The following is an 18,022-nucleotide window of genomic DNA, read 5'->3' as shown; positions in this document are numbered from 1 at the left end:
TGTGACAGTGTAGATGCCAATTGGAGTCGATAGCCATATCCCCCTCTCTCCTTTTAGAGACTTATTACCCTTGTCCTGTATGGTCGCTGCTCCTTCCCCTTGCCGGCTCCCTGTCTCACAGTTCTAGCCTCTGTCGGTGTTTGCTTCTGCCGCGTACTTCCGGGTAGCGGCGTGTCACTGTGCGTATGTCCAAAGTGCTGTTCAATGGCAGGTTTCTCTAGCCTTCAGAGAGCAGTGTGTGTGTGGTCTCCTGTGTCCTCCAATGTGTTTCGGCTTTACATCTTTTTCCACTCCCAGGTAAGCTGGCTCTCCATTTGGATGTATTTCTGTATGAGCCTTTACCATGAGGCCTTACAATAGACAATTACATGGCCCATAGTTGCTACTGTTATCATGCAGTGTAGGGACCACCAGTATCAAAGAAGCTATGAAGTTGGCCTGGTAGCTTACCATGTATTTGCAAATGCATGCAACAAATATCTCTGAATTTCTATTACCATATACTTTTCAAGTATTGTTGCAGGTACAATTTAGTGTGTTGGGGGACATCTGGGGGACATCCCCCTATCTGTTTTTTTTTTTAAAGATGAGAGGTCACCAGCTGTCAAGCAAGTATAGGCATTACTTTTGAATGTGTTGTTCAATAAACCAAGTTACTGTACAAACAGGAGAGTGCATTATTCTATTTAACTGTACTCCTGTATCCCTCATTGTTGCCCTGTAATGCTGTTAATAAGGTATTGTAAGATGAAACTGTAGTTTTATTTGACATTGTGGGTCATGGCAATCCACAGGTGTTGCAATTGTGCAGTAGCTTATGATGGACTTTGATTTAGAAAGAAAATTAAGATTGACAAAGAGTTGTGAATGTTTCCTTCTGATGTTTGAAATATGCTTTAATGATGCAGTTAGTTGATTCACTAATCCATTAATTCAGTTTTGTTGGTGAGGTGTACTTTGAGTTATAGGTTTAAAGGAATATTATAGAATGTGATGCATATTAAATGCCTATAAACTGACATAACTTTACTTACAATGCTTACTATAAAAGATACCTAGAGAGATGGAAATTCATACTCTTCACTTGATACGAGAAGCAAATTCCAGCTTCCAGAACAAAGTAGGTAAAGAACCATGAGCCACGGTATTAGCCACTCATCCTCTAGATCTGTTATGGATAGATCTTATACTGGTGGTCATTACCCTAAATTGTCCAACCACATCTCTTCAATTCATCACGGAGGACTCCATAAAGTCCACCAAAAGAATTCCTCTATTTCACTTCATGGTGGTCACTGCAAAGCTTCAAGTGTCCATGGTAGGAGCACACAAGTCTCCTTTCCCACACACTCTTCTTCTGGCCATGGACATAGATTTGGGAATGTAAATGGTATCCACAGTCATGGCAATCACAAAACAATCTTTGGAGGCCACCGTGACTGGAAGAATACTGGTCTGCTCAGTATCAATGAGAAAGAAACCATGCAACACCTTAACCAGCGACTGTCATCCTACCTGGAGAAGGTCCATTCTCTGGAACAGGAGAATGCCCAGCTGGAAAGCAAGATCTGCGAGTGGTATGCGAATAATGCCCCAAGCACGTTGCCTGACTCTAGCCAATATTTCAGGACTATCCAGGAGCTTCAAAACCAGGTATATTCAGATATACCTGAATAAAACATGTAGATGAGTTGTATACTATAACATTTTCTATAAGTGGCTTACACATAACTCTATTTTTTATTCTCAGATCTTTACAGCCACTGTAGACAATGCACATATTATCCTGCAAATAGACAATGCCCAGCTGGCTGCAGATGATTTGAGAAACAAGTAAGTGTATTTCTAAGAAGAACAGCAACAATAAAAATGTACGGGTCTATTTACTAAGCATTGGATGGAGATAAAGTACCAGTCAACAAGCTCCTAACTGTCATTTTCAAACACAGCCTGTGACATGGCAGTTATGAGCTAATTGGCTGGTACTTTATATCTGTTCAATTTATCTCCATCCAAAGCTTAGTAAATATACCCCTTATTTTGTTATTTGTCTTTTTAAGAAGCTATATAATATTTACAACTTTGAAGTAATTTGTTGATGCTATCGATTGTGAAATTAACATGCCCACTGTTTCCTAGATAGTCTGGGTCTTAATCATTTCTCTTTATAGATATGAGATAGAGCTCAATTTGAAAAATAATGTTGAGGCTGATATTGGGGTTCTTCGAAGAGCCCTGGAAGAGCTTAACATGCAAAGAAAGGATTTGGAGATACAAATTCAGTGCTTGCAAGAGGAGCTTCTGCAACTAAAGAAAAGCCATGAAGAGGTAAAATAAAAAAAAATATAATGGCTTTAGTAGGAGATTACAAAAACAGAACTAAATGCTTGCAATCATATGTAAAATAAAAACTATTGCTTTCATATTCCTGAAGGAGGTGAACGCTCTGCGAACTCAACTTGGTGCCAGAGTCAATGTGGAAGTTGACACTGCTCCTTCTATGGATCTCACCAAGATCTTGTCTGAGGTCAGAGAGCAATATGAGAACCTGTTGGGGCGGAACCTTAAGGAGGTTGAGAGCATATTTCTTGCAAGGGTAATACATGCATTTTACTTTTATTTTATTACACCTAGAATTATTAATACATAAGAAAAGATTATGATCACTGAAAACTTTTATAGATTGTTTTTGGATCCCATATATTTTGCAGCATTATAGACTTTAATAATAATATGAATAAGTAAGCTTGTGTAACATGTTTTAAATGTGGAACTAACCTATAGGTGATATGTAATATGTAAAAAAAAACTTCTCCATATTGTCTTTTAATGGTGGTTTAGGGCAGCTTGATTATATTATGCTATTTTTTATACAATGCTCCCTCTTTTTCTAATGCTCTGCTCCTTCTCAGGAGACATAAGGCCTGATTCTTGGATGCGACTACATTACTTAATTGTGAATAAATGAGGATCTTCACCAATGTTTAGAATTGGCCGCACCTTTGCAGCCACACCTCCCCTTTACATACGCTTGTGAAAGTTGTCATCATCACTATTAGTGCACATTTTCATCTGCCCAGAAATACATCTGAAATCGTATTCTCACCTCTGAATAGTTCATAATCCCACCTACAAACCCGAGATAAGATCTCAGAACATTTATTCTATGTGCACATGCACACTTGCCATCCAGTATTATCCACTAAGGCCTGTATTCAATTAGCGGCAAAAAGACGAGATCGTCAAAAAATGCAATGCTTTTGCCTGTTTTGAAGTTATCATGTACTTTCACGATGCGTGCTCCCGCTTTTCGCCCTATTAAATTACAAAGCAGGCAAAAACGCGGACGTGCGAATGCCGCGAATTGAAAAACTTGTGAAAAGGACAGCTTTTTTTGGGGTAATCAGTCTGTACCCCAAAAAAAGCGTAAGTGACCATGGTAATCAATTTAGAAGTGTTTTAATAGCTGTAATAAAAGTATTTTGGGTTCCTAAATTGGGTCAAATAGCTGTTATATGCACTTTTGCATTATTGTGAAAAAATGATATAAAGAAATTTCTTTGGTGAAAAATAATTGCTGTAGTTAAATTGGGGTTACATTTAAATGGGTACTAGTTTAAATTGGAGTTATTAAAGTGCATTTTAAAAAACTTTATAAAAAACACCTGCTGCAGCCCCTGCAATACTAAAAACACCTGTCCCATCCATACAGCCCCTCCCCCCCCCAAAATAAAAAAACTTCAGACACATTTTCCATCACCTTTTACTTTTTTGCCCTCAAATTGACATGACTTTTTTAGGGGTTGATTTATTTTTTATGTTTTTTTTTTTAATAGTTGGGGAGGGGGAGGTCCAAAGGGTTCTTTTCTCCTGCCTTTTGTTGCAGAAACTTTTTTGCCTGTTTTAGCATATGGAGTTTTCGCACAGGCAAAAAACATCCTGGAATTGAGTTTTTGCCACTTCGGAAAGTGGCAAAAACCGTGCATCGGGTGGCTTTTCGCCTGTAATTGAATACGGGCCTAAGTCGCAAGTAGAGATACGTACAATTCTGCATTATCCACAGTTGCTCAAGTTGACTATACTGGATATGGAGCAATTAAAACTGCAACATATTAGATCCATCTCTGAATCAGTCCCACAATCTCTTGAATTATATGCATTAAAGGATTTAAATCAGTTTCTTTATATAAAACCAGCATTGACCAATGTATTTTGCTAATGATATAAAAATTTTGTACCCACACATTACATTTTCAGTGTATGGCTAGACCCTGTAAGAGCAGTCTTTATCCTTAGTACTGTAGCAGCTCTCACTAGGTTCATAGAGAATGAAAGTAACTTGACCACATTTGCCAGTTGGTGAGTATCACCAGCCTCCTGAGTACCACTAGTATGTCTTCCATGAGTACAGAGCGCTATTATTAAAGGGAAGCACACTATCCCTCAATTTGTGGACTCCTGCATCCAGAAGGACAAACAGACATAATACTAATAATTCAGTACTGCCTAGCTATAGCTGTCCCATAAGCAGGCAGACATACTGTACTACTGATGACTCAGTACTGCTTTGATGTCCCTCTCCCATATTTGCTAGATTGTAATTGGTGTATTTGTGCATTTGTGTGACTTCCTTCATCCACTGAGAGTGGGAAGGAGTGGCAAGACACCATCAGTGTCCTTACTTACTCATCACTTTTTAGTTATTGTACTAACTTTTGGGGGGTGATCCGAGCATTACTCTACCATCATTCATGTATTCTGTCAGGTTAGTCTGCAAGGAGTGTTATCTTTATTATGAATTATTAAGGAACTATATGCCTCAGAGGATCCTGTGGTTAATTTATTTTATTTTTAACACTACTGTAATTCTAAAGTAAACTGTTAAGGTTTTCTGTTGACCTTCTCTTTGTAGAGTGCAGAACTGGATCATGAGGAATCTTCTGGTGCTGAACAACTCCAGTCAGTTAGTAATGAACTGACTGACCTGAGACGTTCCATACAGACCTTAGAGATTGAGTTACAAAGTCATCTCAGCATGGTATGTGTCAGAAATTACATGAATAATAATAGAAATGTAATTTACTATAAGTGCATTTTTTGGGCTACAGATCTAAAAATGTCAAAAGAATTTACAGAAAAAATAGCACCAACATAGATGTGGGGAAGTGTGTCTAATCTGTAATTGGACTTGTTTTATTATAGAAATCAGCCCTGGGATGCACATTGGCCGAGACAAAAGCCACTTTTGGCTCCCAGCTTGCCCAATTACAAGCATTAATTGATAATATGGAGTCTCAGCTGGCACAGATCCGATCTGATCTAGAACGTCAGAACCATGAGTACAAGATCCTCATGAACCAGAAGACCCACCTGGAGATGGAGATTACTACTTACAAAAATCTGCTAGATGGACACGACATCCAGTATGTAAGACAAAGTTTCTTGTGTTTTTCCAACAGCAGACATGTACGTATAAGATATATGGATAATAAATAGTTAATTAGTGTACTCAGAAAAATAATAATTGAGCTAAAATACTTCTAAAGCAGAATGTAATAATGAGTTATGTGCATGCATTCTTGTACAAAAGACTGTATCACTGGACTATTCTCTTTGCTTAGATAACCCTGCAAGCACCACTATCTAATTCTCAATCTGTGTCGTCCTGTCTACACATCCTCACTCTCAGTCACATAGCAGCCCTGTCATCTCTAACTCAAATACATAAGGGTCCAACAATATCACCACATTCATCACTTGTAGTATTCTGTGCTGCTGTGGATGTTCTGATGATCTGATTATATCATGACATGCAGACATGCTAGTGGGGATACATTTTAACAAAAAGGTGCTTTGAACCCAAACACATCTTTGATAATTTAATACATATCTTTAATACCAATCTACAAATGTTAGTGTTTAATAAATACATTATTATAATAATAATTGTAATAGTAATATCAGTAGTAATAGTTAGTTGCTTCTGCAGTGTTAGTAATTATGTAATATTCTCATCTCAATACAGTCTTCCAGCTCATCACAGCACAGAACATAACGAATGTAAGTCACAGAATGTATTTTGTTAGTTTTGCTAATGTGTAACCTGTTATGGATTAATAGCTATACACTATCCAGAACCACAAAGTGTAATTTATCTGTAGCATATATGTATTAATGATTTTCTGATCTTAGTGAAATAAACATCTGTCGCATACACACAGTAATACTGTAGCACAATTTTGTGATTCCATGATGTTCATAGGGAATGGATAGGCAGCAGTCTGATGACTATTGTGTCAGCAACAACAAGTTAGGGGATAAAATCTGAACATCTGGATCTGACTGTTCCTAGAAACAGAGTTATAATTATTAACATGGCAAATTAGGCACTTTTTTCCTTTTTATATAATAATGTGCTTAACTCATGTTTGTCTTCAACAGTATCTCATCACAGCAAATGTTAGAGATCTACGGATGATGATGTAGAGATGTCAGTCTATAAAACTATGAAATCTCACTGCAAATAGAAATAGTCATTTATAAAATGTTAACTGAAAGCAAAAACATAACTACAGTATGTTTTAAACTGTGTTAGCCTTTCCTGATACTTGTGATCTTCTCTCTTATTGAAATGGTATAAAGCAAGTTATTAATCTAATGGCATAAATTCACTCTGCAAATGTAACATACGTAATAGGGATTTGTTACCACAGAAAAAGACAAAGCTATTTTCACAATATCAATAGACCATAAAACTATTTATTCTGTATGTACACTCAATTTTATGGTATATTGGAAAAATGCAATGGTAAAGGCATTGTTAAATACAGACCCAAAATATTTTGTATGATGATAACGTTTAAGCGATATTTTGTTCCTCTGTGACGCTATGTATCTATATATGTAAAAGCCAGAGGAATTAATTGCCAGATATGGATTGTATGGTCATTACAATTATTTTCTTTTTCCACAATTTCCTTTTTTCCTATTAATAAAATATTTAAGTTGTATGCAAAATGTGGTTATCTACTATTATTTTTTATATGTTTGTACAGCAGAAAACCTTGATATACAATAAGCCATTACTTTCTAAATAGATTGTTTTCCATTTTCTCAAACAAAGGAAAGGTCTATGAATTATAAATATTCTGCTTACATGCTTTTTATATTATCTATTACACTAAGGGCCCATTTAACAACGAGACATAACCCTTTTAGCACTTGGTAAAGGAGTTATGTCCTCCTTTTAGTAATTAACAAACAGCAGTAAACTTAACTGTACCGCTTACTCCATTAATATATGGCAAGAGCGATGCGGTACATATTGCTACCAATGGAGACCCATCAGCAGCCTTTCCGGTTTCAGTGAAGCCTTCCAGGCATTGCCGGGTCCGCGCTGTGTGAAAGAGTCTTACGCATGAGCTGACTGGTTGTCGCTTATGCGCATGATACAGCAGGCCATTGCTGGCAGTGGTAGGCTGCCAGCAACAGAGCAGAGGATGCTGCTGAGGAAGGGGACCAGTGAGACAGATCACTATGATACTAAACAAAATATGCCACTGAAAATAATAATTATTATTAAATGGGGCCCTGTCTGTATTTTTAAGCTCCTCCCTTTTTTCCTGCCATTTTGTTTAATTTCAAATTGGGAATCTGGATATAATATTTAATATCTTTCTTATTTTATACCTTAGGTGGGTACTGCAAACTGATCCCCTAAACTAATGTGTTTTGCCTCTTCTTTTATTTGTGTAATATCTCATTATGGGGTCTATGTACTAATAACCGCAGGACTACTGCAATTATTATCTATAGCAGGGGATATTTTCATTTTTAATGAAAATATCCCCGCTATGTACAAAGGGGAACTCAAAGGGACAGCGGTTGGCGGTAACTGCTGTCTCTGCGAATTATATCCCTGGCAAATTGTAGAAGTCTTTCACAGAAGTGAAAGACTTCTCCTGTGGAATCTGACACAGCACATGCACACAACGTCAGCTTCCAGAGCCGGACAGGAGCTGAGAGAGAGATAACGAAAGATCTCTCTACTGCACCTGGAGCCTCCATAGGTTTACAGTAGCTTACATCATCTGAAAATGGTGTAAACTACTGGGACTAAACTCCAAAAAGTGTTTCTTTTTGGAGTTTAGTACATAGGGATCAAATCATAGTCCCTATTGATAAAAATGGAGGCTGCTATCTGAAGCTATCTGTGAAACCTCCTGCATTATGCTTTTAGTACATAGCTACAATAAATAAAATGATGTAGAAACTGCAGTTATTGCATAATTTTATGTAAAAACCAGCTTGATACACAGGCCCCTATGTTTCTGTATAAAATGTTTATACCAAATGTATAAACTAAAGGTGATCTGTGTGTCTTTCTCTAGTGGCTAACACCTGGAAGTGAATGTACAGTATTCTTCATCTGTCAGGGGTTGGCTCGGGACAACGCCTGCATGATTTGTTGGTGACAACAATTAACAGTGGGGAAATATACCAAACAGGAATATTTATTGGATTGCAGGGTAAGAGCATTTAATGGTAGGAGTAATGGTGGGGAAATAATTCAGGATAACAATATTGATTAAGAAAAACAATAAAAACATCCCGATATAGATGTCGTATCCAAACTACCCTTGCAGCAGGAAACTCTGAAATGTACTTTAATTACTACAAACTGCATACAATAGTAGTAGTGTAGTGAGGTAAAGCTACAATAACAAGAACAATATGCAGTTAATATTACTCTAATATTAAGAGTTAACTTAATAACTAAACTAATTTATAATTTTACAATTAATAACATATCATAGGGGCCATTGATGAAGTGTAGAACCCATAAACATAGGTACTATATATCTTTCTGGTCATTTAAAACTAGGGGAAGAGAGCAGAATGAGGTATTAACCCAATATAGTGATTCACATATTGCAGGAGTAATATAAAGAAAGCTTTATTAACATTCTTAGTATAAATTCTGTGGAAAATAAAGTAAGGGAAGATATGTACTTCATATAAACTAGAGATGAGCAGTTCGGTTTTGCTGAAAACAGAACACACCTGAACTTTGGGGTTCCGAGTCGAACCAAGTCCCAGATTGGATCACTTTGGGGTTCCGAGTATGACTGAGTCCCAACTCGGGTCTTCTCATCAAGTTCGGAATGGATCTGAAAACCGGATCTAGCATCTTTTGGATCCCTCATGATTTCAGGTGTTGTGAGGTGATCATTGACTAGAAATTACTGGAAATTAATGTTATTGATGTTAATAATACTTTAGGATCAAAACAGGTCCAAGTTACAAGATTTTAGCTGTTTTTATACATTTTTAAAAATCAAAACCAAAACGGAACCAAAACACTTGAAAGTGGTTTTACCCAAAGCCAAAACTAAAACACAATGATGATTTAAAACCAAAACCAAAACATGGAGGTCTGCGTACACTGCGGCTCCCAGTGGAAGCCTACAAAGCTTCTCGGGGCTGCTACCAATGCAGCCCCAAGAAGCTGGTCTAGTGTTATGCGCATGCGCGGTGCTACCGCCACTCATGCATGCGCAAGTCCTGGTGCCTGTCATTCATTGTTCAGGTGCAGGGACCAGAAGCAGCAGCAGCCCCCCTCAGGTAAGAGGACAGGAGCCACTGGTCAGTGAGTAATGAATACACCTGTGCACCTGCTGAATTTCCTGGAAAACGTGACCTCTTTGGGGTCCTGAGGACCGTTTGAGAGCCACTGCACTAGAGCATTTTTTTATAGAAAAATAAATTCACTTTTACTAGGTTATCGCATGGATTATCATAAAAACCTGATCTAAAAATAAAAACAATCCTTCAACAGGTAGTGCAATAATTCAAAGAACAATGAACAATCAAATCTTTGTCTCCTCTGCACAGGCGCTGATACTATAGCAGTACCTCCTAAGAATTAATCCAAAGTAATTTGTCTTAACTTAAACTCAGGAACAATACACGGTGGGGAATATTTATCAATTATCTGGTATTAGACCATATTGGGCGATATTCAATTGTTTTGCCCCTTTATGCGCCTGACAGGAGCTATTCAATTGTTGCTCCTGTCGGGCGCGATTAGCTGCCAGCGCACCATTTCAGCTCACAGCCCCAGTGGGTTGCGAGCTGAAATGGGTGAAAAGCGCCCCTCCCCTGCAAAAAATATAATTTTTAGTATTTTTTTCCCTAACGGGGCATGGCCACACCTCCCACAATTAGGCCATGTCCCCTTCATCCGGGCCTGGCGCCACTCTTGGAGCGCCTGACATGAATAAAAAAATATTACTCATTTAGCTCTATCATGTCAGGTTTTTTGCTCTCTTAAGTTTAAAAAAGTTAATATGTCGTAAATAAATTTGGAAATTATAATGTTTATTGTTTCAAAGCATACTTACATGTGCATCAAATGCACAGAACATATATGAAATGGTACACAAAAACAGTTATTCTGGAAGAAAGGACCTTTTCAAAGACTTTTGTGTGTGTTTTGCACCTAGAACATCTCTCCTGAGGACCAGCAATAGTCTGCAAGCATATTCACATCCTGACAATACTCTCCTTGCTCCTCGAGATTAGCAAGTTACTACAGTGATAACTGCCAATTCTGTACAGGGAGAGAGATGAGCTGGTATATCGCTGCTCCAGGTAGTCTGGCTTGAGCTCTCTGAGTGAATTGTTTTTGAAAATGAATAGAAAGTACAAGAGTCACTCAAACAGGTTTTACTACATCTGTGATCTAGTTACCATGTCAGATTGGCAGTCAAATATCACTCCTTTTATGAGGAAAATGTATCACGCCTACACTGGAGTTAAAATTGGTGACTGCGGAGCTTCCAGGCTCTTGGTGCACGTTTGTCCATAAAGATGCATTCCCTAAGCTCACATTTAGACTAATTCCTGCATACTGCGGCGATCTCAGTGAGGAGCAAGGAGAGAGCTTTCATCAAGACATTCAAGTGACGGAAGAGAGGTACCATGGCTGCTGGGATGTGAGTATGCTTGCAGACTATTGCTGATGCCTCAAGGTGCCAAACGCACACCAAAGTCTTCGAAAAAGTCCTTTCTCCTAAAATAACTGTTTTTGTGTACTGTGTCATCTATTTACTGTACATTTCATGTGAATGTAAGTCTGCTTTGAAACAATAAACATTATAATTTCCAAACTATTATATAATAATTTTTTTTACAAAATATTAACTTTTTTAAACTTGAGAGAGCAAAAAAAAAAATGAGTTTTATTTTTTAATTCAACTTCCACTAAATATAAAAGATCACCTATGAAAACCCTAACCTCAGGAAAAATAGAATGAAAACGTAGACCAGTGTTATGAGGGTAAAATAAAGAGAAGTAGTGATCAACCACAAATGATTAATAGGAGTTATTAATGTTTATACTTAATTAAAGGTCAATTACATAAAACCTATTGATTACTTAAAGAGAAAACATGACCCAGTGTTAAGCAGAAGATAAATATATCATAATAGAAATTGAGTTAAAACTACTTGTACTATTTTTAGATTAGTTGAGACATTAAAGGGGTGATGCTATATATGTAAATACACTGTAGAAAAATGAATCAGTCTTTAATATTGGGTTCACTTGGGAGATAACCCCCACTTTGCTCAATATGCAACATCGGCGTCACTAAGGAGATAACCTCCACTGTGCTCAGTCTGTGACATCAACGTTACTAGAGAGATAATCTCCATTGTCCTCAGTCTGTGACATCAGGGTTACTGGGGAGATAGCCTCCATTGTGCTCATTCTGTGACATCAGGGTTACTGGGGAGATAACCCCCACTTTGCTCAATATGCGATATCGGCATCACTAAGGAGATAACCTCCACTGTGCTCAGTCTGTGACATCAGCATCACTAGAGAGATAATCTCCATTGTCCTCAGTCTGTGACATCAGGGTTACTGGGGAGATAGCCCCCATTGTGCTCAGTCTGTGACATTGGCATCTCTATCAAAATAGCCCCCACTGTGCTCAGTCTGTGATATCAGCAACACTAGGGTTATAACCCCCACTCTGATCAGCCTGTGACATCAGCTTCACAAGGGAGATAATCTCTAATCTCTGCACGGTCTGTGACATCATCGTCACTATGGAGAAATCCTCACTGTGCTCAGTCTATGTGTTTATGTAACTCTCAAAGAACAGCAACATTTTTAGTCAGTGAAGTACAATAGAATCACAATATACTGGAATTTTATAATTATATATTTAATCAACCAGGGCACAGAATTCATCTTCTATCAATTTAGTATATCTTTACTCAGAGGATTGCTCTACAGTACTTTAAGTCAAATCATTTAATGCTGATCTCTATTTGCAACCTCATGCAGTCACTCTGTGACTACTCACAAAAGAAACAGCAGAATTTCTTCTTAGGCTGAGATGTACAGTGAAAATCAAAACACTATTTGTATATTTATTGTTGTTTATGGTTTAATGGCTACATTTTAATTTTTTTTATTCAAAAGAATAACTATTACTATGTTCGTGCTTAAGGTGGCTTCACACGGTACGATGCTTTAAATGATATTGCCGTTTTCGACCGATTGGAATGACAAATCGTTTAAAATCTGCTGTGTGTAGGCACGATAACAATGCCGATGCGCGCTCCCGCTGGTCATTGGTCCAGGTCTGCGATCTTTTGAGCATGCAGAAAGATCACGACCTGTCTTTCACGATTTGACACATATCGTTCCGTGTGTACGCATGATGAATGATTATATGGATGACAAACTATTTGTTGTCACTTTTCCTCCCACTAAACCCCACCATTTTGTGCCAACCGACGTGGAGAAAGAAGATGGATCGTGAGGTTATTTGCTGGCAAACGATATACCGTTAATAATTTGCAGTCGTTAATGACCCATCTATATCGTTTGTACAATCATTCCCCGTGTATGCACAATATCGTTTGTCCGGGAGTGTTCAGGAGTTCAACGGAAATCGTTAACAGGACCGTATTATTGCCTACAGTACATTGTTCCATATGTGAATTTGAAGTTCAGCATGTAAACTAGGGATGTGCGCCGGACCATTTTTGGCGGATTTGGATTTGGTTCTAATTCGTTGTCCAGCTTTGGTTTGGATTTGGATTTGCCAAACTGCGGTGACTGGCTTTGGATTTGGATTTGGATTTTTTTACAAACATTTACAAAAAAAGCTAAAATCACATATATTGGTCTTTTTTTTCTTCCTAGAGTATTATTAACCTCAATAACATTAATTTCCAGTCAATTTAGATAACCTCACAGCTTATAATATTGTTTTCAACATTATTTGCCAAAGGTTGCAGTGAGCTGACTGGTTACTAAGCGACAGAGCAGCGGCACAACGACACAGGCACCACAATATAAAGCACATCTATGACACATTCAGCAGTGGCAGAAATGAAAAGTAGTGCACCCACCCAGTGGGGTACGGCCAGCAGAATCACAGTACTTGTTTACAAAGTAGGCTACGGCCCAAGGAGTCACAGTGCACAATCTTATTCACATTACACCGCACATAGTGCCCCTGATTCACATTACACCATAAAGTAGTGTCTCTTATCTATGTTATGACACACAGTAGTGCCACTTTTACACAATGCCCACAGTAGTGCCCCTTTTACACCATGCCCACAGTAGTATGCCCCCCAGTAGTATGGCCCCCCAGTAGCAGGCCCCCCCAGTAGTATGGCCCCCAGTATTATGCACCCCAGTAGTATGCCCCCCAGTAGTATGGCCCCCCCAGTAGTATGGTCCCCCAAGTAGTATGGCCCCCACAGTAGTATGGCCCCCAGGAGTATGGCCCCCAGGAGTATGGCCCCCAGTAGCAGCCCCCCCCAGTCGCAGGCCCCCAGTATTAAGCCTCCCAGTAGCAGGCCCCCCAGTAGTATTCCCCCCAAGTAGCAGACCCCCCCAGTAGCAGGCCCCCCAGTAATATGCTCCCCCCAGTAGCAGCCCCCCCCAGTAGTATGGCCCCTGAGTAGTATGGCCCCGCAGTAGCAGGCCCCCCCAGTAGTATGGCCTCCAGTATTATGGCCCCCAGTAGTATGCCCCCCCAGTAGTATGGCCCCCCAGTAGTATGGTCCCCCAAGTAGTATGGCCCCCACAGTAGTATGGCCCCCAGGAGTATGACCCCCAGGAGTATGGCCCCCCAGTAGCAGGCCCCCCCAGTAGTATGGCCCCCACAGTAGTATGGCCCCCAGTAGTATGCCCCAAAGTAGTATGGCCCCTCAGTAGTATGGTCCCCCAAGTAGTATGGCCCCCAGAGTAGTATGGCCCCCAGGAGTATGGCCCCCATGAGTATGGCCCCCAGTAGCAGGCCCCCCCAGTAGCAGGCCCCCAGTATTATGCCCCCCAGTAGCAGGCCCCCCCAGTAGTATGCCCTCCCAAGTAGCAGACCCCCCCAGTAGCAGCCCCCCCCCAGTAGTATGGCCCCTGAGTAGTATGGCCCCCCAGTAGCAGGCCCCCCCAGTAGTATGCCCCCCCAGTAGCAGGCCCCTCCAGTAGTATGCCCCCCAAAAGTATGCACCCCCAGTAGCAGGCACCCCAGTAGAATGGCACCCCCTGTAGTATGCCCCCCCAAGTAGCAGACCGCCCCAGTAGCTGTGCCCCCCAGTAGCACCCCCGGCCCTTACACACACATAAAAAAGAAAAAAAACTTGCCTGAATCCCCGCACCAGCGCCGTCCGCTCTGCATCGACGCGCTGAGGAGGGAGCCGGAAGACGGAGCTCCTGAGTGAGCTCCAGCCGGCTCCCTCCATGCAGCAGCCAATGAGAGTCTGTGTGACTCTCATTGGCTGCTGTAACAAACACACAGCTGCCGCTGGCGGCTGTGTGTTTGTATCTGTGTAGGGCAGTCCGCTATCACAGCGGTCTGCACTACACAATAGGAGCCCTGATGTCGGATTCTCTAGCGAGAATCAGACATCAGGCAGCCGCCGTTCGGCCCTGAACAGGGATCCGAGTCAGGCGGGGAACACCCGAACAGCGTTCGGGTGGACTCGGTCCCCTATGTCCGGAGCGGTTCGGATTCCACAGAATCCGAACCGCTCATCTCTAATGAAAACATTTCAAATATAAATTGTAGCCATTTTAATTAGCATTAGCACTGTCACTTTGCTCAAATTTTGCTCATGTTTCTATCACACCAAATTTCCATGATTTTTAAATGTAAGAGCATGGCATCAAACAGAATAATACAAATCCTGGTAATCTGGAATGAAATAAAAACTGTGTCATGCAAATATGGGACAACAAAGGTGATTTGTTTCAAACATTTACCATTGTTCTGCTCATTAAAACATCGCAACTAACAAAGCTGTCAACGCAACATTTACTCATGTAAAAGTCAGATAGATAGATAGATAGATAGATAGATAGATAGATAGATAGATAGATAGATAGATAGATAGATAATACAAATTATTTATTTAACATCGCATTACTCATTGATCATAAAATAGCATGTATAGCATTCCTCATACATACAGTCAGGTGCATAAATATTGGGACATTGACAGAATTTTCATATTTTGGCCTCTATTCACCACCACAATGGCTTTGACATGAAACAAACAAGATGTGCTTTAACTGCAGACTTTCAGATTTAATTTGAGGGTAATTACATCCAAATCAGGTGAACGGTGTAGGAATTACAACGGTTTCTATATTTGCCTCCCACTTTTTAAGGGGCCAAAAGTAATGGGACAAACTAAATAATCCTAAATCAAACTTTCACTTTTTAATACTTTGTTGCAAATCCTTTGCAGGCAATTACAGCCTGAAGTCTGGAGCGCATAGACATAATCAGATGCTGGGTTTCATCTCTGGTGATGCTCTGCCAGGCCTCTACTGCAAATGTCTTCAGTTTCTGCTTTTCCTGCTTGTTCTTGGGGCATTTTCCCTTCAGTTTTGTCTTCATCAAGTGAAATGCATGCTCACTCGGATTCAGGTCAGGGGATTGACTTGGCCATTGCATAACATTCCACTTTTTAGCCTTAAAAAACTCTTTGGTTGCTTTTGCAGTATGCTTCGGGTCATTGTCCATCTGCACTGTGAAGCACCGTCCAATGAGTTCTGAAGCATTTGACTGAATATGAGCATATAATATTGCCCGAAACACTTCAGAATTCATTCTGCTGCTTTTGTCAGCAGTCACATTATCAATAAATACAAGGGAACCAGTTCCATTGGCAGGCATACATGCCCACGCCATGACACTACCACCACCATGCTTCACTGATGAGATGGTATGTTTTGGATGATGAGCAGTTCCTTTCCTTCTCCATACTCTTCTCTTCCCATCACTCTGGTACAAGTTGATCTTTGTCTCATCTGTCCATAGGATGTTGTTCCAGAACTGTAATGGCTTTTTTAGATGTTGTTTGGCAAACTCTAATCTGGTCTTCCTGTCTTTGAGGCTCACCAATGGTTGACATCTTGTGGTGAACCCTCTGTATTCACTCTTGTGAAGTCTTCTCTTGATTGTTGACTTTGACACATATACACCTACCTCCTGGAGAGTGTTCTTGATTTGGCCAACTGTAGTGAAGAGGTTTTTCTTGACCAGGGAAATAATTCTTCTGTCATCCACCACAGTTGTTTTCAGTGGTCTTCTGGGTCTTTTGGTGTTGCTGAGCTCTCCGGTGCATTCTTTCTTTTTAAGAATGTTACAAACAGTTGATTTGGCCACACCTAGGACCTCATTCAGAGTCGGTCGAAGCGGCCGCATGGTCGTACGCGAAAAGGGGCCAGATATGTAAATGATTCCCTTGCAAGTTGCGTCCCTAAGTTCAGATCGGCTGCTGGCCGACCAAGGGGAGGAAGCGGCCGGAATACAAAAAATACGCCCCCTTCTCGTACGCATTACACGTAATCTCCGGCCATATAAGGATTAATCGTGACCATCGAGAACCATCGGAACTGGTCGTAGAGCTTAAGGTTGACCATACCCTCTCTTAAGCTCTACGATCATGTCAGTGTAAAAACCTCCCATGTCACATGTGCCATGATGCTACTTTGCTAATTATGCACTCCCATAAACCGTATGCACTCCCATAAAACGCCGTTGGCATAATTAGGCATGCCTGCGTCCGTATCTACACTCCCCCGTTTTCAAGCACCTTCCCCTGTTACAACCCACAAACGCCTCAATCTGTCACTCAAACTACTGACCTGGCTGTGCTCAAGGAGAGAGAAATTTCTGATCATAGCGGCTAGTTTGCGCACGCGCATTGCGAACTTTACGCATGCGCAGTATAGCGAATATCAGTGGCGTACGACCGTGCGGCCGCTTCGACCGACTCTGAATGAGGTCCCTAATGTTTTTGCTATCTCTCTGATGGGTTTGTTTTGATTTTTCAGCCTAATGATGGCTTGCTTCACTGATAGTGACAGCTCTTTGGATCTCATGTTGAGAGTCGACAGCAACTGATTCCAAATGCAAATGTCACACCTAGAATCAACTCCAGACCTTTTACCTGCTTAATTGATAATGAAATAATAAGGGAATAGCCCACACCTGTCCATGAAATAGCTTTTGAGTTGATAGTCCCATTACTTTTGGCCCCTTAAAAAGTGGGAGGCACATATAGAAACCGTTGTAATTCCTACACCATTCACCTGATTTGGATGTAATTACCCTCAAATTAAATCTGAAAGTCTGCAGTTAAAGCACATCTTGTTTGTTTCATTTCAAAGCCATTGTGGTGGTGAATAGAGGCCAAAATATTAAAATTCTGTCAATGTCCCAATATTTATGCACCTGACTGTATATCACTAAGGTATTGCCATTAGTCGTAGTTTAATACTTTCATCTTGAAATAAACTTATATTTTATGTAATTGTTAGGATGTGGAAATGTTTGATGTGCAGCATCACTGCCTTACTGCAGCACTATTGCATATACACTATAAAAACACCCTCTGCAGATGTTCAGCATACAGATTATTATTGTTTAAAAGCTGAACCCATACAAGATGCTAACAAAATCACATAAAGGTTGTCCAG

The 18,022-nt window shown here is 40.2% G+C and overlaps 1 protein-coding gene across 2 annotated transcripts; it reads left to right on the top strand.

Annotated features, from left to right (window-relative positions):
- Window positions 1-1,096: 1,096 nt before the first annotated feature.
- On the top strand, window positions 1,097-6,922 carry LOC148521809 (keratin, type I cytoskeletal 19-like). 2 transcript variants are annotated; one of them, XM_088474675.1, is made up of 8 exons: window positions 1,097-1,653; window positions 1,751-1,833; window positions 2,172-2,328; window positions 2,435-2,596; window positions 4,913-5,038; window positions 5,203-5,423; window positions 6,026-6,060; window positions 6,442-6,922. In XM_088474675.1, exons 1-8 carry the CDS (start codon window positions 1,135-1,137, stop codon window positions 6,462-6,464), a joined length of 1,326 nt encoding a protein of 441 aa, XP_088330801.1. In that variant the 5' UTR covers window positions 1,097-1,134; the 3' UTR covers window positions 6,465-6,922. The 2 variants fall into 2 exon arrangements, with proteins under 2 accessions (XP_088330801.1, XP_088330802.1); XM_088474676.1 differs by having other exon boundaries at window positions 5,203-5,427.
- Window positions 6,923-18,022: the final 11,100 nt, after the last annotated feature.

The sequence above is a fragment of the Taudactylus pleione genome, unplaced genomic scaffold (assembly GCF_031769625.1).
Source record: "Taudactylus pleione unplaced genomic scaffold, aTauple2 ptg000155l, whole genome shotgun sequence".
In the NCBI taxonomy this organism is placed as follows: domain Eukaryota; kingdom Metazoa; phylum Chordata; class Amphibia; order Anura; family Myobatrachidae; genus Taudactylus; species Taudactylus pleione.
This window is presented reverse-complemented; position numbering and strand designations above follow the sequence as displayed.